Below are 23,698 nucleotides of genomic sequence, written 5' to 3' on the forward strand. Positions count from 1 at the left end.
GTTTCGATGTGGTCTACAACTTTGCAAAAGACACTTTCTACAAAATCCTCACCGTTTTGTTGATATTCAGCTCAGATTGACTCTATACAAAAAATTTAAGTTTTTTGTTTTCACATAGTGTGCAAGATTAATGCATTTTTTGGAAGCAAGGCAAGTGCTCAAAGTTGAGTGCATAAATTATGAGTTTAAGATGCAATTTCAGCATGTGCAGAGATTAATGCATTTTTTGGAAGCACGGCAAGTGCTCAAAGTTGAGTGCATACATTATGAGTTTAAGATGCAATTTCAGCTTGTGCAGAGCTTGTGGTTTGAAGGTTTTTGGTAGATTTGGGCAACAAAGCACGGAGGCGTTCACACACCATTGAAGCGATCTCTTGAGAGACACGGTTTTTGAGCACACAGGTGAAGCTTCTTTCACAAGGTTTCATAGGATGCTTTGACAGTGATTTTGTGCTTTGGTTTATGATCTTCGCAAATGGATTTGCAGATGGTTATGGTGCGTTGTCTATGCCCCTTATACATGCATTTTGGCGAGTGCTTTTGAGTGTCGGTGAGCTCTCTTGAGTCTTGAGAGTAGTGGTTTTGCATTGATCAAGTTTTTGGATTGCAACTCTTTTGGCGCTTGTTCATGTGCGGTCACTCCGTGGATGTATGCTGAGTGCGGATTGCCATTGTATGTGGAATTGTGGAGCCATTTTAGCATTTCTACTCATTGGCATTGAGTAGTGTTTTGGTTTATGGTTTTGAGTCCTCTTTTGGAGACTGTAGTGGTCGAGGTTTACTCCCAATTTGCCATAACTTTTGTTCATAGATTTTTGTCAGTTTTTAGTGATCAAGAGCTTCTCCCACTTTGGCATCTTGGATGCGATTTTATGGTTGAGATTTGCATTGAGATTTTACTTCAATTGTAGAGGAGACTCTCTTGGTTTTTCACCAGGTTTTATGCGGTGTGTACAAGTAATAGGCGGTTGGACGTCTCTTGCATGTTCATTCGGGGTAAGAGGCACATTGTCTTTACCCCAACAATCCCCCACTTAAAGGTGAATGTGTCGCATAAGTGGTACTACTATAGGACCTAGTAGTATGTATAATAGGTAAGGGACTAAACTTGTCTCAACCTATGCCCACTGGCTCTCTCACACAAATTGTGTTGAGATGCTCCAAGCTCTCCTAGTGATGACATCAAATAATTGAAGCAATCAATAACCAATAGCCTCAAATTGGCTACAAGAGAGACTACCAGAAGAAGACCGACTGAAGCGATTAGCAAGCACAAACTACACTTTGGCTACAGGAAAGATTGACCAAAAACAAACAACTGCAACAGACGGAACACACCCTTGCTTGCACCAACTTCAACATCGAATGTAACCAACAATTATCGAATAATTGAACCATCAACAAGCAAAAGCCTTACATTGGCTGCACTTTGGTTGCAACAAAAACTAACCCAAAAATAAACAACTGCAACAGCACAAACCCCTGCCTGCACTTATTATTGAACGTAAACCAACATTGCAACTGTGATCAGAATTTTACAACCTACAAGAGGTGCTATTCATATAAAAACTGTAAACAACAAGCCACTACTTATATAATCAGATTTAAAATACCAGCAAGATGTGTTGTTCAAAACAAAAGTGTCTACAACAAGTTTGTCTTTATCAAAGAGGAGTTGTCACGGTATATCTATCAGAACCATTCAACAATCAACTCAACATAGACTATCCGAAGAACGATTCTTCAAGTCCTCACAAAAAAAGGAGTTGTTACGGTTTCAATTTGAAAGTTAACAAAGATGAAGCATAGCTCGTAGTTTCCATACCCTAGCAACTTTCAAGAAAGAAGCAAAGAGTGTGATCCAACAAGGGCATTGCACTTGACCATACAAGAAATGGTGCCAAAATAAGAACAGAACACAAGGCATTGCACAACCACCTGAAAAAACAGCTCTACCACACACCAACGGACCCCTGCCAAACAACAAAATGACAATCAAATTCCATTTAAGATTGTAAGAAATTAACGCCCGTCAAGTATTTTCCATGGTAACGGACATAATATCCATCATAGATACAGCACATACATGTGTGTGTGTGTTTGCACACAATATGTACCTGTACGTGTGTTTGTGGACGTGTACATACATACATACATGCATGCATACATACATTTATATCTGTATGTATCCATGTATGTACATCCATATACGCATAATACATGTGTATATAATTTATACATGTATGTGTTTTATGTATCCATGTATGTACATACATACATGCATACATGCATTTGTATCATAGAGATGGTATATATAAATATATCTATGTGTCTTCGAGAGAGAGAGAGGAGAGAGAGAGAGAGAGAGAGAGAGAGAGAGAGAGAGAGAGAGAGAGAGAGAGAGAGAGAGAGAGAGACCAACGCAAGTTTCAAACATCTTAAGTAAAAAACACATAAAGACAAGGAGCTTTACTAGTAAACTGGTCCGTCCATCATGAGCTCTCTGCATCCAGCTTCAGATTGAGCTCGTTGTCAAAAACCTTAGTTAGCAATCCCTTTTCATAGCAGAGATTAGGATTCATCCCTCACAAACTTTAAAGCTTGGACATATCAAATTCATATTGAAACTTTAAACAAAGGCTTTGCGAACAACTACCCCATGACAAGTACGCTGCGAAGACATGCCCTCATGCGCTCTACCCTGAAAGAAGAAACGAGTAAGGTTAGAAGCTTGACATAAGAGTAATAAATAAGAAAAAGGTGAATATATTGTCAAGGTGGAGAATAACCTTTGTGGAGCTTGGAATTACAGTAACTATAGATTTCCAATCCAGCCAAAAAATTTCAGATTCTGCGTCATCCAACCAAACAAGAAGGGCCTTTCTCCTTGGCTCGTCAACTTCCACAATAAAAGAAACCTTCATTTGATAGTCATCGGAGAATGCAATGACATGATCTCCAGGCTCAGTCCATGGTGGGACATAACCCGGCTGTCCTCTTTTCGCCAATCTCCCTCGAACCTTATGCCCACTCACCTCATACATTATCCTCAGGCCATCAATAGGAGATCTTAACCAAAAAAAATTATGCTTGAGCCAAGCAAGAGGTTGCACCATGTCCTTTAGATTATTCTTCTCACTTGTGCGCACGAGAGACATCCATGTCACCTCATTCATGATGTAAATGCTTTGAACCGTAGATTCCATGACCATAAATAGCTGAAGTTCTCCTTCTTGTTCATGAAGAAATATTTTCTTCAGACGGCCTCTACATAATCCTCCTCCTTGTTGCAATGTTTGAGATAGCTTATCTTGAAAAACCACATAGTCACCTTGTGTATACTTACATCCATGCAAAAAGGCCTTGAAGTAGAACACACCCATATCATATATATTTTCTAAAGTAAGCAAAGTTGAGCCATTCCAATTGTAGAAAGAAAACAATGACTCCCTTTCAAATGCACTAAGAGTAAAAACGTTCTTCTCCTTGCCACCAACAATAAGACCCTTCTTCTCCTTGCCACCAACAATACCCTTGTTATTTACCAAGCCTTCGCAACTACTTGGAAGGAGTCTAGAACATGCATTCCATACATCTTTGGCTTTGTCCTCTCACGATACCAAAAGAATACATTTCTCATGCCAATCAGCACAATCTCTTGGTACTTCTTGATCTCCATGTCCCTCTAGGAAAATGAAGAAAGAATTTACAAAATACTTATCTCTGTCAAAGCATCATGCCCCATATTTCTCAACATGGATTTGTTTCCAGATCCTTGTAAACAAATGACAACAGAAGAACTTAGTATAAGAAATCTCATTTTCCTTGTTATTGGTGGGTATACTCAAGTAGCCCAAAACACATCTCTCAAAAGAAAAGCACCAAAAACAATCGTGCGACCCATGTCTCAAGATGTCATCAAGCATTTCACCATTACCTAAAAAAACAACAAATAACATAAATATGCATGCATGAATTTGAAATGATATGAATTTTGTCATAACTAAAAAAAGGACTAATACCTGTAACATGTTCCAAAGGAGAGCTATTTGGACTCTCCCACTCCTCCGATAAGATGCACCATGAAAGCAAAAGAGATCGACAAACACTTATGTCATCTTGGGTCCATCCCTTTTTTTGCCTTGTACACTCAAAAAACATGTGTGAGATATCAATAAGAAGCTTTCCAAGGACCACATCTTCTTGGGAGATTCCATTGACTACATTTAGAATATGGGGCAAACACCACTGAATAAACTTTTGGCAATCCTCCGCTTTGAAAATTTTGTAGTGTTGAGAAGGATGTCATGGCCATCGTCCACTATTCAAAATAGTCTTGGGTATTGCCCTCTCTAGCTCTTTCACAGCCATATCAATTTCCTCTTTCACTGATGTAGAAGCGGTTGACAACAATTTTCTAAGGTACTTTTGAAACAACTTAAGAGACAAGATGTGCATGGAATCATAGACTAAGTCCTTAGAAATGTCAAAACCATACAAGTGAAAGAGTCTCCAAAGTGTAGACTCCTCCGATAAACCCCCTTTTCTTAAGGTTTCCTCCTTTCTCTTCTTTGTCATGCATCTCTTTTACCTTTTTATAGTCCTCCACATCTTCTCCACATGCCTCTTCTTTGGTGGATACCTGCCTTGGAATCTGTTAGCATCATAAACATAGCAATCACCCACAAGTGTTGCCTTTGCCTTGTCTCGCCTACAGAACCTCATTCCACCATGCTTCACTTGCCCAAGTTTGCATTGAGTAGGATGATCTCCCGTGCATAACATGAGCATGCTTCTCAATGTGACTCTTCCATCTTGTAGTTTGCCACTGATATCACTAGAAGGATATGCATAATGCAAATCAAAACCCTCCACAAAAGATTTTCCAAGATCCAAAAGCAAAGGATGCAAGAATGCACCAAGTATATCGTTATGCTTTATCTCCAAGTCTTTATGAGATAGAGGTAAAAACAACACGGGTAAAGATCCCAAAATTGATCTTTTGCCCCCATTCATCACCATTATTTCAACTACGGCGCTATCTTTCATCGTTGTAGAAGCGGCTTGGAAGCCATCCCAATGTAGCATGAGAGCAAAATTTCGAGGATCCCCCTTTACAAAGAAAGAAAGAAAAATGTAACTTGATAATGATAAGAAAAAGGCATAGAGCACAGAGTTAAGATGAACCATAGATAAATGTTAGGAAATAAAATGTAGCTAAATAGATAATTGAGTAGATTACTTAATGGAGAGAGACAGATTTACATACACGAGATTATAGAGTAGAGAGAGGGAGAGAGAGTACACACGATATACGTGGTTCACCCAATGTGGGCTACGTCCACGGGAAAGCAGCCACTCAATGGCTTTAGTACTTCAAAACAAGAAGTAGTTTACAAAGGGATTGTTGGGGTATAGGCGCTTGTGCCTTGCCCGGCCGCCCATTGACTTATATACTTTATACATAGCATAAGTGTATAGGGGGCTCCTCACTCATTGAGTCTCCCCACCCACATCGTATGTGTGTCTCCTTCTCTCTCTCTCACTCTCCGTCTGTTGTGCTTCCCAATCCCCTTCAATTTGTATCAGAGCTATGGTGACCGCGGAGAGCACGATGGCTTTGACAGCTTCGAGACGATAGCTTGCTCGCTCTCGACGGTGGAGTTCGATCGTGGAGTTTCACGGAGAGCGATTTTAGCTTGAGGAGCATTGTCTTTGGAGCTTAGGAGCTTGGTGTGGTCAAGCTTGGTCGAGGAGGCGGTTGCGGCTTCCTTGGTGAGAGGAGCTTTTGAGCTCAGTGGAGCTCGTTAGAGAAGTGCTCGGCGGAGGAGAGCTTGACATTCGAGTGCTTGGATGTTTTTGTGGCAGAGATCTTGTGTTGGAGCTTGCATTGAGAGGACATTGCATCACGCAGAGTGGAGCAGGAGCACGTTCAAGACTGTGTACAGCTCGTTTTTGCCATTTTCGGGCTCTAAAACGCAGTTTTTTGCGTAGCTCCGTCATACAGAGTCAGATCTACATAATCCAGGAGTCTAGGTCAGGGTTTTGGCATGCTCCGGACGCGATGGTGATGTCTATTTGCTGAAATTATGCTTTGAATTATAGCAGGTACAGCAGCAGGTTTATTTGTGCACTTTCGGGTCCCAAAAACACTGTTTTTGGTATATCTCACACACACGGAGTATTTTCTGCAGCAACCAGCAAATTCATAGGTGTACACAGGTTTTTGGATATGCATTTGTCCAGAGAGCCACTCATGCGAGAGTGAGCTATGTTGCCATGGTCTTGGCGGTTTATGTATGCCATATATGGATTTGTGTATTTGTTTATGGCTGAGATTATTTGAGTGGTACTCCGGCAAGAGCAGGTATGCTCATATGTATGACTTTGTGAGGTGATTCCGGTCGACTTTATTCCCGGATTGGCCATTGTGGCATATATTATTGTCTCTTTGAGGTTTACTGTTGAGATTTTTCTCCAGTTACAAAGGAGACTCTGCCAAAATTTTGTCAGATATTTATGCGGATTCGAGTCATATTGGCTTGTGATTTTGTGAAAGGTTTTGCACGGTTATTGGTGCAACTTTGCATCAGATTTTACAGCCATATTTGCAGACTTTTGTTTGATGCGATTCGAGTCAGTTTAGGGCTGATTTGGTTGACATTGCGGGAGCTCTATTTTGGAGTGTGTCTCACAGGTTTTACATTGTGTTTCTGGCCATATTTGTAGACAGTTTCAAGGTGTTGTTGGTGAGGTGGTTTTGCTATATAGCTTGCTACTTGTGCTCATGGCAGAGACAGGTGATCGATCAGATTGTGACCTCTCACAGATGCGCGTGTTTGATGGGTCAGACTTTGCGGCATGGAGAGAGTGTATACTTGATGCATTGACACAGCGAGGGTTGCATCAACCATTGAGAGGTGATGCAGGTAGACCTTCAAACATGTCTGACGATCAGTGGCAGGAGCTAGAGGAGATGGCACTATCTACGCTCTCTTTGCACCTTGTGGAATCTGTATATGCTCTTGTTATGTATGAGGCTACTTCGAGAGCACTTTGGCGCAGATTACATGATATGTATGATAGATCTGAGTCATCACGGACTCGTGTGAGACATGTACATTCACGAGCACGCCGACAGGTGACATGTTGGTATTGTGGTCATTCTGGACACGTTAGACGGCGCTGTTTTTGTCGTATGCGACATCGTAGGAGACATGGCAGTCTCAGAGATGTATGTAGTGATGCCATGGACTCATTTGCTTTGACAGTTGAGGCAGATGTAGTGTCGGAGTATACTAGTGACGGGGATGTCACTTTTACCTCGAGCTATGCACGAGATGCTATACATGTGGATAGTGCACTCCCTTCGCAGTGGTTGCTAGACGCAGATGCTATGTTTCATTTCACGCCGCATCGTGCATGGTTTTGTAGCTATTCTAGCGGGATGCTTGGCAGTGTACATTTGACCGATGGATCGGTGCATGCGATAGCAGGTGCAGGAGATGTGAGACTGTCATTACCGAGTGGTGCATCTTACTTGTTACGACATGTGCGCTATGTACCAGATTTGACAGTGAGTCTGATCTCGATTGGTCAACTTAGAGATTGTGGATGTCAGATTTCGCTACGAGAACGAGATTTTGTGATGCATTTGGGTTCGCTAGTGATTGCGAGAGGTGCCAGGAGTGGTACAGGTTACCCATTGCATGTGGATCACGCGAGAGACGGTGTTGTCTCTGTGATCACGCAGCCAGGTAGAGAGCGAGAGAGCAGGCGAGTCTCTTTTGCTCATGGGTTGCAGGGTACTTTGCATGGAGTGCAGAGTAGTGAGCTCGTTGTGCACACAGTTGGGGCACGACTTGAGCAGTCACACAGAGATGTGACAGAGTCAGACATGCATGCTTTGCTAGTGACTGAGTAAAGTAGAGAGTCAGTTGTGCGAGATACTTCTATGCAGGATAGACAGGTAGAGCGGTCTTACTCTAGTGAGTCACGACAGGAGGACGTTGTGCAAGAGTCTATGCATACGGAGTTAGAGCATGAGAGCTCTAGTGAGTCACAACAGATTGAGTCGTCATGTTTGTAGTGGATGATTGCAGAGGAGGCTGAGATGTCAATGATTATGCAGTCATTCCTTTCTATGCTCGACAGTGAGCATGGGGATATAGTTGTGCAGGATATGTCTTCCAGCAGACACCTAGAGCAGCTCGTTTGCTCTGAGGTTGCACGACCGGTTGATGCGTCTTTTGCGAACAGTCAGGAGATGCATGTGGCTCACACGCCTTGTCAGTCAGAGATGCCTATTGCCAGGGATATATATGTTGATGCATGCTCCGTAGAGCTAGTAGGGCCCGCTAGCATTGCATCGGCATTCGGTGGTCTCATGTATGAGATGTTGATCTTGAGACCGGATATCGCAGCTGCAGTGGGAGCATTTGCAGTTGGGATTGTCAGTCATTTGTTGACTGATAATGGCATAGTGCACGAGGGAGATATGCAGGTATTGTGTACATACTTGTAGTACATGTGCGGTACGTCTGGTGGTGTATGGACTTCCACGGGAGTAGGACAGCCGGATGCACACGATCACAGCCAGCCAGTGGGCATTGGTTGAGAGTGGTTTTCTCTCACCTTTTGTAGTCTTTAGACTAGGTTCCCTTGCTTAAAGGCACAGTCACCTTTAAGTGGGAGGTTGTTGGGGTATAGGCGCCTGTGCCTTGCCCGGCCGCCCAGAGTCTAGGCGCCCACTGACTTGTAATACATAGCATAAGTGTATAGGGGGTTGCTCACTCATTGAGTCTCCCCACCCACATAGTATGTGTGTCTCCTTCTCTCTCTCTCACTCTCCGTCTGTTGTGCTCCCCGATCCCCTTCAGGGATTATACCCTTAATGGAGCTCCCGCCTTGCTTCACTCTCACCACCTCACACTCACCTTGTTGCATCAACTTCACACACTATGAAATGTGTGTAGAAATGGCCTCCTTTTATAGGCCAAAAGGGATGCCCTCTCTTATGAGAGGCAGCCATGTGTAGCCGCCCTTGTGCGAATAAGTCCAAATCGGACCCTCCAATCCGCCCATGTGTGGCCGTCCTTGAGAAGACAAGTCCGCTTTTGAATTTGGCCACCGGCCACCGGCCGACCACCGGCCAACCGATGGGTGTTTTCCGACCACTTTCCGAGCGCCGTCCGGCCATAATATTCCGACGAAAAGGAATATTCCAGCGAGGGAAAAAAAACGTCTCGGGGACGGAGGCCCCTAAATTTGCCCTTGATTCTTGACTCTGAAAATTTTGCTTTCCGATAAGTGATTTTCCTTTACGCACGATGGCTTCTCTTCATAATGGGGGCCTTACAAATGTGCGCTTTTACCACAAAAAATTACAAGGGTAAATCAGGCTCCATACTTAACAATCTCCCACTTGGAGATGGATCTCCAAACCAAACCTGTGACTGCTTTCCATTCTGGCTTCTTATCCTTGAATGCTGATTGAAGATGAGTAAAAGCTCAACTTCTCCTTGTTGACGACCTTTGTAAACATGTCTGCAGGATTTTCACTTGTATGCACCTTTCCTAGCTTTAGCTGTCCCTCTTCCAAAAGAGTGCGTATGAAATGATATCTCACCTCAATGTGCTTTGTCCTTGAATGAAAGGCTGAGTTCTTCGCAAGATGGATAGCGCTTTGGCTATCACTGTACAAGACACAATTGTCTTGTTTGAATCCAAGCTCTTCGATTCTAAGAATCTGTGAAGCCACAGAATTTCTTTGCTTGCCTCCATCATTGCTACATACTCTGCTTCCGTGGTAGAATGTGAAACCACTTTCTACAGCTTTGAAGCCCAGCTTATTGCTGTGCCTCCAACCGTGAACACATAGCCAGTAGTGCTCCTTCGAGTATCTTTGTCACCTGCCATATCTGCATCAGCATAACCTTCTAGAAAAATATCAGTTCCTCCAAAATACAAAGCATTTGTTGTTGTCCCTTTTAGATACCTAAGTATCCACTTCAGAGCTTGCCAATGATCTTTACCTGGGTTGTCCATGAACCTACTCACAACTCCCACTGCATGTGCAATGTCTGGCCTTGTCCAGACCATAGCATACATTAGAGAACCTACCGCTGCAGCATATGGAACTTTAGACATATAGTCTATCTCCTCTTGTGTCTTTGGAAACATATCCTTCGTTAGTTTAAAGTGACCAGCCAAAGGTGTAGAAAATGGTTTTGCATTTTGCATTGCAAACCTTTTTAGTACCTTCTTGATGTAATCTTCTTGAGATAGATTTATTGTCTTCTTCGTCCTGTCCCTTGATATTTTCATACCAAGTATCCTCTTTGCAGCACCTAAATCTTTCATTGAAAAAGATTTAGACAACTCCTCTTTTAGGTCTTTGATGTCCTGCATGTTAGCACTTGCAATCAACATGTCATCAACATACAACATTAGGATGATGAATTTTCCATCTCCCAAATTCTTCGTGTAGACGCAGTGATCCGAGTTGCATCTTGTGAATCCATGATCCAACATCCATCGATGAAACTTCAAGTACCATTGTCTTGATGCTTGCTTTAAACCATACAAGCTCTTCTTTAATCTGCAAACCATTTTCTCCTTACCTTTTACTTCATACCCCTTTGGTTGAAGCATGTAGATTTCCTCCTCTAAGTCACCGTGAGGGAATGCCGTATTTACATCCATTTGCTCGAGATTTAGATCATGAGTAGCCACAAGGCTTAAGACAAGCCTAATTGAGTTCATTTTTACAACAGGAGAAAATATTTCATTGAAGTCAATACCTTTCTTTTGAGAAAAACCTTTTACCACAAGCCTAGACTTGTACCGTTTCTTCCCACCTTCTTCTTCCTTCACCTTGTACACCCATTTGTTTTGAAGTGCCCGCTTACCTTTAGGCAACTCAACCAACTCCCATGTTTGGTTGCGATGTAGTGAGTCCATCTCCACTTGCATGCTCTTCGTCCATTCTTCTTTGGATTCATGTTGCATAGCTTCTTCGTATGATTCCGACTCTCCAGAATCTGAGATCAAGAGATGGTTGAAGGAAGGAACAAACCATTCTGGAGGTCTACATGCTCTTGTAGAGCTTCGGGGAATAGGTTGAGGGTCCTCATTTGGTTGACGTTGTTGCACATTGTCACCGTTTGCAGTCCTTGAGTTCTTCACCGTCCTCAAGCTCCATGTACTCATCACCTGTTTCTCTTGTTTGTTTTCTTTCCAAGTAATCTTTGTACATATTTTGTTCGTTAAAAATTACATCCCTACTCCTTAATATTTTACCATCTTCAGGATTCCATAGGCGATACCCAAAGTCACCTTCTCCATAGCCAATGAAGAAACACTTTTTGGACTTTGCATCTAGCTTTGATCTTAGGCTTCTATCTATGTGCATGAAAGCCTCACACCCAAACACTTTGAGAAATGCATAATTCACCGGTTAACCTGTCCATGCCTCTTCTGGAACTCCCCCATCCAATGTCGTTGAGGGTGACCGATTGATTAAGTACACAGACGTACTTACAGCTTCCGCCCAAATCTCAAGCGGTAGGCCTACATGTAGCCGCATGCTTCGTGCTCGCTCCATGATTGCCCTGTTCATCCTTTCCGAAATCCCATTTTGTTGAGGTGTCCTTGGGGTTGTCCTTTGCCTCCGAATGCCATTGCTAGCACAAAAGCTTTCAAAAGCTTGGCTGCAATATTCGCCTCCATTGTCAAATCTGAGGCATTTAACCTTGGTACCTGTTTCATTCTCCACAAAGGCTTTCCACCTTTGAAATATGGAAAATACATCGGATTTATTCTTCATGACATAAACCCATGTTTTTCTAGTCGCATCGTCTATGAATGTTACATAGTACAATGAGCCACCAATTGATGGTGTACTTGTAGGACCCCAAACATCAGAATGAACCAACTCAACTTTTTTATTTTTTCTTTCATTTCCTGATTTTTGAAATTTTACCCTCTTTTGCTTACCATAAACACAATCTTCACAAAACTCTAAGTCCACTTCTTTCAAACCTGGTAGAAGCTTCTTTGTTTGAAGGATTTGCATTCCTTTGGTACTCATATGCCCAAGTCGGTAGTGCCACACCGCACTGTTAACTTCTGTAGTTGCTGCACAAGCTGAAGGTTGCGTGCTAACATTACACAAGTAAAGTGTACTGACTTTTTCTCCCTTGGCAACCACCAAAGATCCCTTTGAGATCTTCCACCTTTTGTTTCCGAATGCAATGTTGTGACCTTCATCATCCAATTGTCCTATAGAGATCAAATTTTTGCGAAGAGAAGGAACATGCCTAACATATTTAAGCTTCCACTTATTTCCATTAGCAGTTTTGACAGAAACAGTACCTTTGCCGACAATCTCACAAGCTTCATCATCTCCCAAGTATACATACCCAAAATTACCTTTGGTGTAGTCTTGGAAATGTTGCTTGTGTGATGTGGCATGGAATGAAGCCCCGGAATCTACTATCCAGGAATTAGACACATTGTCCAATGAGAGAATTAGAGCATCTTGCTCTACTTTACCTGCCACATTGGCCTCCGATGCTGGCTTGTTATCTTGAGACTCTGTCTCCTTCTTCTTCTTGGACCAGCAATCCTTCTTGACGTGGCCCTTCTTGCCGCAGTTCCAACATTCAAGAACCGACTTTGTGCGTGACTTGCTCCGCCTTGAGCGATCACGACCCTTTTGGTTTTTGAACCTCTCCTTAGGCCTTCCTCTTGTTTCCACTGATAGTGCAGCACTTGATGATTCTCCTGTGCTTCTCCTTCGTATTTCCTCGCTTAGGAGAACACCCACAACATCATCAAACTTAAGAGTATTTGCGCCAGAAATAGAATTACTTACAGCCATCACAAGGCTGTCCTAACTATCCGGTAGAGATGATAGTATAAGGAGAGCTCGCACTTTGTCATCGAAATTGATTTTCACCGATCGAAGTTGACTTATGTTTGTGTTAAAGTCATTTAGGTGTTCTGCAACTGAACCATTCTCTGTCATCTTTAGATTGAACAAGCACTTCATAAGAAATACCTTATTGGATGCCGATGGTTTCTCGTAGAAGTCGTCAAGTGACTTCGTCAAGTCCTTCGTGGTCTTCATCTCCAAAACATTGAAGACCACCGTTGACACCAAGCTTAACCGGATTGTTCCCAGTGCCTTTCGTTCAAAGACAATCCATGCTTCATCTTCCATTGTTGTGGGCTTCTTCGCAAGACCGCCTGGTGGCAAATAAAGGTCCTTCTGGTGGAGATAGTCTTCAATCTGCATCTTTCAATGTTGATAGTTTTTGCCGTTGAACTTCTCAATCTTGAGCTTCCCTTCCTCCGCCATAACTCCCACTCAATTCAAGGAATCCTTTCCTTGAGATAATTTAGCTACGAGCAAACCTTGCTCTGATACCAGTTGTTAGGAAATAAGACGTAGCTAAATAGATAATTGAGTAGATAACTTAATGGAGAGAGACATATTTACATACACGAGATTATAGAGTAGAGAGAGGGAGAGAGAGTACACACGATATACATGGTTCACCCAATGTGGGCTACGTCCACGGGAAAGCAGCCACTCAATGGCTTTAGTACTTCAAAACAAGAAGTAGTTTACAAAGGGATTATACCCTTAATGGAGCTCCCGCCTTGCTTCACTCTCACCACCTCACACTCACCTTGTTGCATCAACTTCACACACTATGAAATGTGTGTAGAAATGGCCTCCTTTTATAGGCCAAAAGGGCTGCCTTCTCTTATGAGAGGCAGCCATGTGTAGCCGCCCTTGTGCGAATAAGTCCAAATCGGACCCTCCAATCCGTCCATGTGTGGCCGCCCTTGAGAAGACAAGTTTGCTTTTGAATTTGGCCACCGGCCATTGCATTCGGCCACCGGCCACCGGCCATTGACTTCCGACCACTGGCCACCGACCATTGACTACCGGCCACTGGCCAACCGACATTTGTTTTCCGGACATCGTTTGCAACCTTTTTTACGGTCGCATACTAAAGAAGATGGTTTGTCTTTGATGCTACAGTCACACTTGAGAATTGCACCCTCATATGAATCCTCAGGACTAGGTGCAAAAACTTGAGGATCATGGGACATATCCTCGGTGCCGACACAAAGCTTCCATTCTTGAGGGGTCACCATGCCCATCTCTTTGTACATTTGCAATAGCTGAGAGAATTTGCAAGGAATGCTCTTACCCCCCAATTGTCCATTCCAATTTCTTGGCTTGCAAACTAGGAGGGATGCAAGAGAGCGCGCTTGAGGTGTCATATGCTCCTTCTTTCGAGCACTCACATTCAATCCCCCAAATAGAATCTTCAAGAGATCATCTTGAAATTCCACAGATGTGCGGGCCTCATCACATAATGATTGGATGCATAACACACAATCTAGTATGTACCAATCCAATTCCTCATCACTCAATACGCTAGCACTCGGTGGAAATGATTGAGAAGATGTAGCATATCGGTCCATGTACAAGTGTGCACTGGCAAGTTCATCATCACAACTACTTTTAAGCAGCATGTTTATCACATGTAGTATAACCCAATGAAAACATTATAAAACCTTTTATGGAAGAATTCCTCTCTTTTCAATCAAAATTCATGCGTTTCTAGAACATTGCAAGTCAACCACAATAATGCATCATATACCTAGCTAGGTATGTTGCCTACTAAAACATGACAACAGACATAAAAGAAGCAAAAAGACCGATGCAAATCAGACACGACTTCAACCTTCTACAATAAAGAAGGCAAGGTGGTCCATCTTTTCATAGGTCTAGTGTGCATCACCACTATTTATTTTTACACAGCAGTGCTTGTATAGAGGTGCATGAACGGCATCCAGAAGTGCGAAATATACAATTGCGAAATATACAGAAGTGCGAAACCTAAAATCACTTGCAAAAAGTAAACAAGTTAAATAACTGTCCCTAAAACAGCTAGAAAAAAGGCTTGAGGAAATGAATTCTGACCTGAGCTTGCAAGTAGTGGCTCAAGAAATCGAAGCCCTCCTGAATTCGCACAAAATCTCCTCCTCTCAGGCTAGATCAATGGCAAAGTGCTCTTGTCTCTACTTGGTGTCCTCCGATTAGACGCATTGTAGGCGATGGGCTAGTAGTTGCGTACAAAAGACTGTCGATCAACTAGGGCGAGGGTGATCCTAATTCGTGAACAGTGGAGCAAATTTGAAAACATACCTGCGCACACTGCTTGCTTGGGATTCAGATACGTGGACGATTTATAGTGGGCGCGTACTGCTTGCTGGGGATACAGGAGACGCGCGACAGTGAACTGCAGCTGACGCGGACGAGAAGAGGGATACATGTTGCAAGTCGATAGTGCGCGCAATACTACTTGCTGGGGATACATGAGATGCGTGACAGTGAACTGGAGCTGACGTGGGCTACAGGACCTCTCCTAGGTTCAGCGAATCTGCTCGTAGCAAGACCCAGGTTCAACTCTGTAGCACTATGCATTCTCTTAAGACTCCACAAGAAATCAACAGTGCACTATGCATTCTCTTAAGACTCCACAAGAACCAAGCCTCAAGGCTCTCGCATACCTTCTTGCTGACTGTAGTCGCAATGTGGAAATAAGCATGTTCGTCCATCTCTACTCAAGAGTCAGCACACAACCCTGTTCACAAGCAGTGTAGCTGTGTACCAATGCAGCCAGCAGTGCAACCTGCTTCAATCTTGCTCCCTTGAACCCCTTTGTGCGCCAGTGGTTGTGCTCTCCGTTCGGTTGCTGCAACTCGCAGGTCTTCAAAGCGACAGGGACCAGGGTTAATTTTTTCGCACTCTAGTTTTTAGCAGGGCATTCGATGATTCGCAGGTTGTACGCGCAACTTTCAAGTTGCAAGGCTTATCCTTTGGAGTGTCCGGCCTTAAGATTTTGAGCCACATCAAATTTGGGCCCTGGCCAATGGCCACTTGCCATGATCAATGTCTCTTTGAAGTCTGAAAGTGGACCAGAGTCATGACCATTGACTCATGAGTCATAGCATATATGTATTTTATTATCTATATCTACTAGTATGTATCCTTCATATACTGGAAAAAATGACAGGTAATTCACAAATCAGGACTTGTCATTTGACAGCCATAAATTTTTGCTACTTGTCGTTCGACAGAAAAATTCTCTAGCTGCACTTGTCATTTCACAGGTGAATTTTTCTAGAACCTTTTTTGATAGGCAAAATGGCCCTTGACAGGAAAACCAGGCGTCAATTCTATAGGTTGCAAGTCGAAGTCGACCGCCTGCGCACACTGCTTGCTTGGGTTTCAGAAGTGGAGACGCGTCCCCATGCAGAGGGATGTAGAGCGGCCCGCGGGAGATTTAAGGGTCAAAACCAGCGTTTTTTAAAAATTCAAGGTATTGGCTAGCACTGCCATGTGTCATTGCACATGCCAGGTGAGATGATAAGGTTGTGGTGAGGATAGATGGGGTAATTTTTGCAATCAATAATTTCTTTGTAAAAAGAAGGGAGTGAGAGGAGATCCAATAGCCCCCTATGCCTACTGGTTGCACTAATGTGTCGAGCAAGTTTGACACCCGCCACAGTTTTCCCCCTCTTTCGGAGCCTCCATGAGCTGCAAGCGCACCATGGCCCCCATTTTATCTGAATCCGCCATGAGTTGCAAGGGCAACATGGCCGCCATTTAATTGAGTCCGCCATAACCTACTGAACTGATAATCCCGTTGGCCATAATGGTCAAAGTGTGGACACATGCAGGGAATCATTTGCCCTTTGGCTTCTCCTTGCTCCTCAGAGTTTGCTATTGCGGCCATAGCAATCATCACACTTGCAGGGCATCGTTTACCCTGCTGCTTCTCCTTGCTCTGCTCAGAGTTTGATATTGCGGCCTAGGTCATCAAAGACCAATTGTGCAGAGCACCACCAATTGGCATGCCGAGGAAGATTAATGCTTGCATCGCAATCTTACCCCATGGCCCATGGTGAGTCAGGGAAGATCAGTGATCAGGACCCCTTTACCCTAAGAGTTTCATTTGGAAAGAGTAAAAGGTTTGATCCTGCCATGTGTGAGACAATGACATGTGAGTTAAGCTCTGAACTTTTCCCCTAGGTAGCCCTAGCTCTAGCGATGGCGTGAAGCAGTGCTCGAGAAAAATCATTTTTCCAGACATACAAAATTTCTTTTCTTAATTTTCTCAAGAGGAAATTTAAGGAAATTAGGTTATTTTTTCAAGTTTTTACACTATTTTTCTCTAGTTTCCCCTTACCCTCAACCGGCATCTTTAAAATTGAAAATGGCACGATATTAAGTTGAGACACATTTTTTGCGAACACTAGCGTGAAGAGAATGGCAGAGCCACAGCTCCCTCTGCCGTCTCATCGTCACAACTACTTTTATCATGTTTAAGCTTCCTCACCACTCGCTTGTGCACAATAATGCCTCTCTGCTGTTCCGACACCTGGACAAGTTCCAACTGATAGGAGTCCAAGGAGTTTCCAATATCCCATGGTTTACTCTTTTCTTTGGCCCTATCGAGGTAACAACAAAAGGATCAGATCTCCTCAAAACACTCTGGAAGGCTTGGAGCAGGTATAGACCCAGCCTGAAGGTTAATTGGGAATCTAAACACAGCCTCGCAAGATATGCCCAATATCATATGTGAAGGGAACGCCCAATGTTGTGATTCCCTTTAATTGTATACAAAGAATAGGCCTTCCTATACCCTATACATGATACAACATCATGGAATGCATTACTCGTAGGGTTTGCAAAGTAGGGGCATAATGAGGCAATCCTAGAAAGCTTTGCTCAGATGGAGTGTCAGGAAGTCTATTTAGATGCACCAACATGTGTTTATTTGCATGAGATTTTGTAGCCAAAATAATATTCTCTTCACTTCAGTATGGTATGCATCCCATGGTCCCAACATCCACCTATATCCCACACCCATTTCATTGCTTGTAATTGGGCTATCCAAAATGGTCTCAGATTTGGGTTAACAATGTTTACTACCTACAATATTGATAAGTTTGAATTCATAGTATAACGAAGACATTAGACAAGATGAATGTGAAAGACCCATGTTGGTTATGAAATCCTTCTACTATACTCCAGCTTACGTTAGCGTAATGTTCATGAATGTACGGTGAATGAGATAAAAACAAGAGCCATGTCTTAGAATAGTTCAAGAGTGTAGGTGGAGTGATGATGAAGATGGTGGTTTGAAAAAATGACGCAAGAGTTGGAACAATGAAAATATTTTACCCTTGATATCAAAGGGGACTCCAAGCTAGAGGAATCCTAGAGGGCAAAGCAAAATCAACAATTAGACCTTGCTTAACCTCATGGTTAAATAGGAGTTTCTAAAATATGAAATATATTTGTATGGGAATTAATCTTGGCTGCTCCTTGTTGAGAATTTTATAGGATATATCTTTAAGGCCTCTTAAGAATTTTCTTGTGATGTTAAAAGGACTCTTCTTCTTCTTGTTTGATCTCTCTTCCGACCTAGTAAGATGAAATGTTTATAGAGTCTACTTGTAGGTAGGATAAGCCACATGATTGGCATGGACACCAATTAAACCCGCTTGAAGTGCTTCCTATAGTTTGAGGTAGAGTCAGGGACTCATGAGCAACCACATGAAACCCACTTGTATATATCGGTGTGGGTGGCTACAGGTAGGTGCTTCGAGTCAAGATTATCAAGTAAGAAGTTCATTAACCACGGTCCTCACATTGATGCCTCATACAAGTATGCAACTTGTTGAAGTGAATTGAAGTGTTACAGCTTGTGGATGAGCTTCTTGCTTAGGATGTCATCTCTTTGGGGTAGCAGTTCTGCCAAGCGTGCTCTACAATAATGTTTGGAAAATTATAAGTTGAAGAGGAAGAGCATGAGAAGCACAATGGATATGTTCAATGTCTCGCATTTCGCAGTTTGGGCACATTGCTAAGGATTGCCCCATGAAAGCTTTGGTCCATATGTATGCCAAATGCAACTCCTTCACAAAAGCACAAAGAGTTCTTGATAACCTTTGTGTTTAAAATGTCATCTCTTGGAACACTTTGGTTGCAAGGAACCGTTTGGTTGCAAGGTATGCTCAAGAAGTGTAGAGTCAAGTAGCCCTGTGTTGTTTCTAGTTGATGCGAAGTGAAGGAATCTCTCCAAACAAAACAACATATACTTGTTTCTTATGGACCTATGGCCTTTCCAAAGATGTTGACATGGGTTAGACACTAGAAGTCATGAACTAAAGGGAGGTTATACTTAGAAAGAGAAGACTACTAAGTACTAACTAACTAGAAAGAGGAGGACAAACAAAAATAACATACTTGGGAGGGGACAATATCCTCTTCAATGTCTTTTAGTAGCATGTAGCAGCTTTCACCTCTTTGACAATGTAGCTGGGGGGATGGCAACATTGTGACTTAACATCGTGAGCTTTTGTGAGGGAGGCAACGCATACCTAGCTAGGTACGATTGGGGGCAGGCGACCGCTGGCCAGGTGGGGGGCCGATGGTCCCTTGCCCCCAATCGTACCTAGCTAGGTATGCGGTGCCTCTCAAGCACAAGCTCATGATGTTATTCATTGTATGAAAAACACTCAAAAAGACTCCGTTTTCCTACATGAGATAATTTCTAAATCTTCTTGTGGTGGCGGTGATGCGCCAGACTGCACAAACCTCAGATAGGGCTAAAATGATGTTCCTCATTAGTGGCACTTCTTTGTCACTCTTTTCACACGTGAAGCCCATCGTGCAACATTCTTTAGAATTATCATTAAGGAAAGAAAAAATGCGACATGGCTGGAGGGTGTTGTATTGTTGGTAGGAGCCCTTGAAGCAGTCCATATGACGTGGCCACGCCGAGTGATGTGCATGGGATGCCTGTCCTGCTTTCTCACCATTGCCTTGTTGGTGTGGAAGCCCAAGTTTTGCAAATATTCCACCACACTCACCGTACTAGGGTTTCCTGCAGGCAAGTGTAGCTTGTTCCATGTACCGTCATATGCACATCTCACATGCATATGCTCTTCTCTCTTTCTCTCTCTCTTCTAATCATCAAGCAGCTTGTTCCATGTGCTGTCATATGCACATCTCACATGCATGTACTCTCTCTCTCTCTCTCTCTCTCTCTCTCTCTCTCTCTCTCTCTCTCTCTCTCTCTCTCTCTCTCATAATCATCAAGCAATAATTCATAATTAGAATCCACAAAAAGATGCCCTTAATGTAGGAGAAAAAAGCACCCTAAGGGTTTATTTATGGATACAATTTACAATCTTAGTGTAGAAATTTGACTCGAGTCCAACTTGCGCGCGCTTTCTCTTTGCAGCCTACCAGAGATTGGGAGTTGCTGAACAACTGAGCGTTTGAGAATCAATTTTGCAGGTCAACAGTATGTTGCTTGGGAAGTTGGGAGTCAGGACTTGCATCCGTCTCTCTCCGTCTCTCTCTCTCTCTCTCTCTCTCTCTCTCTCTCTCTCTCTCTCTCTCTCTCTCTCTCTCTCTCTCTCTCCCCCCCCCCCCCCCCCCCCCCCCCCTCCAGTACTGGCTAGCAATGTATTAGACATGCACCCAGGTAGCTTTTATTAGAGGCGACAGCTTCACTCTTGGCGCAAAAGTTCGGGCGGCTTGAGGGCTTGCAGGACAGCATATTCTCTCTCTCTCTCTCTCTCTCTCTCTCTCTCTCTCTCTCTCTCTCTCTCTCACACACACACACACACACACACACACACACACACATCTGGCCTGCACCACTTGCTTATGTACTGTTGGCGGGTAGACTCACTCTCTCTCTCTCTCTCTCTCTCTATGGAGGCGCAGAAGTCCGGGCCGGCTTGAGGGCTTGCAAGAGAGCATGACTCTCTCTCTCTCTCTTTCTCTCTCTCTCTCTCTCTCTCTCTCTCTCTCTCTCTCTCTCTCTCTCTCTCTCTCATAAACACCCACAGTCTCATTCGTTAGGCAGACGTTGCATGAGAATGCAACTCGAAAATGTGGTTTTGGTGCACCATTGACAAAGCTGGAGTTTCTTATGGGCCATAGATCGATTCTTTTGGAACATCAAGGCTGGAAATCTTCTTCTTCAGGCCACTAACTCAAATATACCTCCTAACTATCCTCTCTTGCCACTAGCTCAAGACCTCGACAATCGACAATGGACCAGCATAACATTGCAAGAAGGTAAGAGCCATATTCAATCATATTAGGCTAAATACTATACTTTAATGCATTTATTTTCATTAAATACAGACATTCCATATGAATGATAGGGGGTAACAAGCAAGATCTTAAGTGTTTTCAAATTCAAACTACATTAGAATCATTGAAAGGGAATTAATAATCCTTCCTTCACTACCAATTTTATGCATCAAATCCCTTCAAATTCTTCTCTTTCATCCAATACTTTATGATTTTTAGATAGTCCATGGTATAAATATGACTTTTTGTCCTTGACTAGAGGAGAGATGTGAAGGCAATTTGTGTGTATAAGTATACAATTGTCTGGATGGAGAGAGAGAGCGAGAGAGAGAGAGAGAGAGAGAGAGAGAGAGAGAGAGAGAGAGAGTATTGATATTTCGCAATTGTATTTTATGTAGCAATGAAAGCATCACAAGCATTGCATTGTGGGATAACCGAAAAGTAGTAGCTCTTTTGTGGAGGAGTTTTGTGTCACAAGTGAGTACTCCCAAGCGGTGTCATCAAGTGGCATCAACGGCAAAACACTCTTATATATGACATCCAAAGGTTGGATAGAGCTTGGAATAACAAGCTTTTCGCATCGCCACATGCTTTTAGGATGGAGCAAGCAAATCCTCAATGATAATCCTAGTTCACACACACATGCTCCAAGTATTAGGAGAGATCCTCGAGGATTATTCATCATCCAATCGACAATGAAGATCATGATCACCTACAAATGTTGCATGAGATGAAATATCTTCACGCCGATGCCGTACCGGTGATGCGTAAATGGGTTTTCTATCCATCTACCGTCAGACATGAACATTCTCTTGTAGGAAAAGCTTTCCTTAAAAAATATTGGGACAAACAACATTTTTCTTACAAGTAAGCATGAGAAAAATTAGAGGCTGGTTCAAAGAAGGTTTTGGGGATTTAGACAAGCATGCATTCACACAAATTAACTTGCGAAAAGATCCATTGATTTCAACTAATTTGATGGAATTCATCAAGGGAAAGATGCACGAGTTGAAAACTCTAGTGTTTGCAAAAGATGTAAAGCTTGATTGGAGTGTCACATATGTGTATGAGAAGGTCTTCGAATGGAGGCATACACAAAAAAACCCGAAAAAATGTTTGGGGTTGGGAAATGTAGAGAAAAGTCCTCCTTTGCTTAGCCCACTTACTATACACCCAAGGAGACAACGGTGCTATCCCTCTCAAGATAGCTCCATGAAAGCACTCAAGGGCACCTCCATGCTCCAATTTATGAAGAGTGCTCTTCACTTTGAAGATCCTCCCAAGGTATGTAAGTACATGAGTTGCTTTTAATTTTGTTCTTAAACATCTTTAATGTGATCTCAATGTGTGTGTGTGTGTAAGTGTGTTTCTCAATGTTTCTTAGTTTGTGAGCTAACTTTTGATTATTTTCCTTCCATGCTATGTTGACAAAAGACCCTCACAAGATCCTCAAACATTGTGCACGGTCATGCCACACAATCTTGTGGTCAAAGGCATCCTTTTGAAGAGCCTTATATGCATGAGGTAAAAAAGTAAAGAATATTTACAAGTTCCGGGATTCCATACTTCCTTGAACCGGTTTTAATTTCATGCACGGTTCTAAATGAGCGGAAAGATCGAAAATCTCCTTTTCGACTCTGACTCTCCTACACCAGTCGTTGCTTTTTTTTTTGTTACTTCTAAACATTGTATTTTTATTTGGTAGCTTGACACTTTGATGCATACTTTGCTTGTTTAGCCAAAGCACACCACCTATGGCAATCCCATGAGCATATCCTCTTATGCTAATCACGTAGATGAAGATGGAGGAGACCCTTTTACGGAAACTTTTGTGCAAGATTGTTATATCCCTGAGCCATTGAATGGGACTGCTATACAATGGTAAGATATACATTATATGTTCTTTAAGATATGACTTTTTATTGTCCATTTTAAGTTTTGCACATGTCATATTTATCTCACGGTTATGCTCTCTTGATACAAAGCATAAGGATTGTACCACCATATCTAGCGGAGGGGCTAGTTATTGCCATGATGATAGCACTACAAACATGGTAAGAGTAATTAATTACATGGTAATTTATAGTTGTTAGATTACCTTATTTGAGGTTCTTACTTTGTTTTTTGCATAGATATTGATTGTGACGACATGCAAGTGAAGGAGCACATGGTTATGCTTGAGACACAAGGATCAAAAACAAGAGGTGGCGACAATTGAATCATTACTACCTCAATTATGATACTCACTCCTTGTTTAAGCATGCCACTAACTTCTAGCTTGTTTTTTGTTATGTTATAGGCAAAGACTCATGGTGACCATGTGAATGAAACATTGTTATGCAACTATGATGTGATTCCACCCAAACATGACAAGTTTGTGGGGCTAGGAGGATCAAATCCATTGGCGATTATTCACTCAAAGTGTATGTTACTTTCAAACTTATTTTTTTAAAGATGGATTTTATGACATGATCTTATCAATACATT

General features: G+C 42.6%; 1 protein-coding gene and 1 pseudogene across 5 annotated transcripts; one reads left to right on the plus strand and one right to left on the minus strand.

The window, feature by feature from the left end:
• Nucleotides 1-1,621: 1,621 nt before the first annotated feature.
• On the minus strand, nucleotides 1,622-15,851 carry LOC147465115 (uncharacterized). Of its 5 annotated transcripts, none has more exons than XM_086518292.1 (7): nucleotides 15,598-15,851; nucleotides 15,233-15,467; nucleotides 15,008-15,146; nucleotides 2,790-3,774; nucleotides 2,657-2,701; nucleotides 2,474-2,555; nucleotides 1,622-1,973 (listed from the first exon to the last, which is right to left on the minus strand). In XM_086518292.1, the coding sequence occupies exons 4-6, from the start codon at nucleotides 3,381-3,383 to the stop codon at nucleotides 2,493-2,495; spliced, it is 702 nt and encodes a 233-aa protein (XP_086374418.1). In that variant the 5' UTR covers nucleotides 3,384-3,774; nucleotides 15,008-15,146; nucleotides 15,233-15,467; nucleotides 15,598-15,851; the 3' UTR covers nucleotides 1,622-1,973; nucleotides 2,474-2,492. The 5 variants fall into 5 exon arrangements, 2 of the variants coding, with proteins under 2 accessions (XP_086374418.1, XP_086374409.1); XM_086518283.1 differs by having other exon boundaries at nucleotides 15,233-15,495; XR_015188917.1 differs by lacking the exon at nucleotides 2,790-3,774 and having other exon boundaries at nucleotides 15,233-15,495.
• A 5,762-nt stretch (nucleotides 15,852-21,613) lies between these two features.
• On the plus strand, nucleotides 21,614-22,747 carry LOC147465116 (uncharacterized; annotated as a pseudogene).
• Nucleotides 22,748-23,698: the final 951 nt, after the last annotated feature.

This window comes from Adiantum capillus-veneris, chromosome 1, assembly GCF_014529385.1.
Source record: "Adiantum capillus-veneris isolate H3 chromosome 1, ASM1452938v2, whole genome shotgun sequence".
Lineage (NCBI taxonomy): Eukaryota > Viridiplantae > Streptophyta > Polypodiopsida > Polypodiales > Pteridaceae > Adiantum > Adiantum capillus-veneris.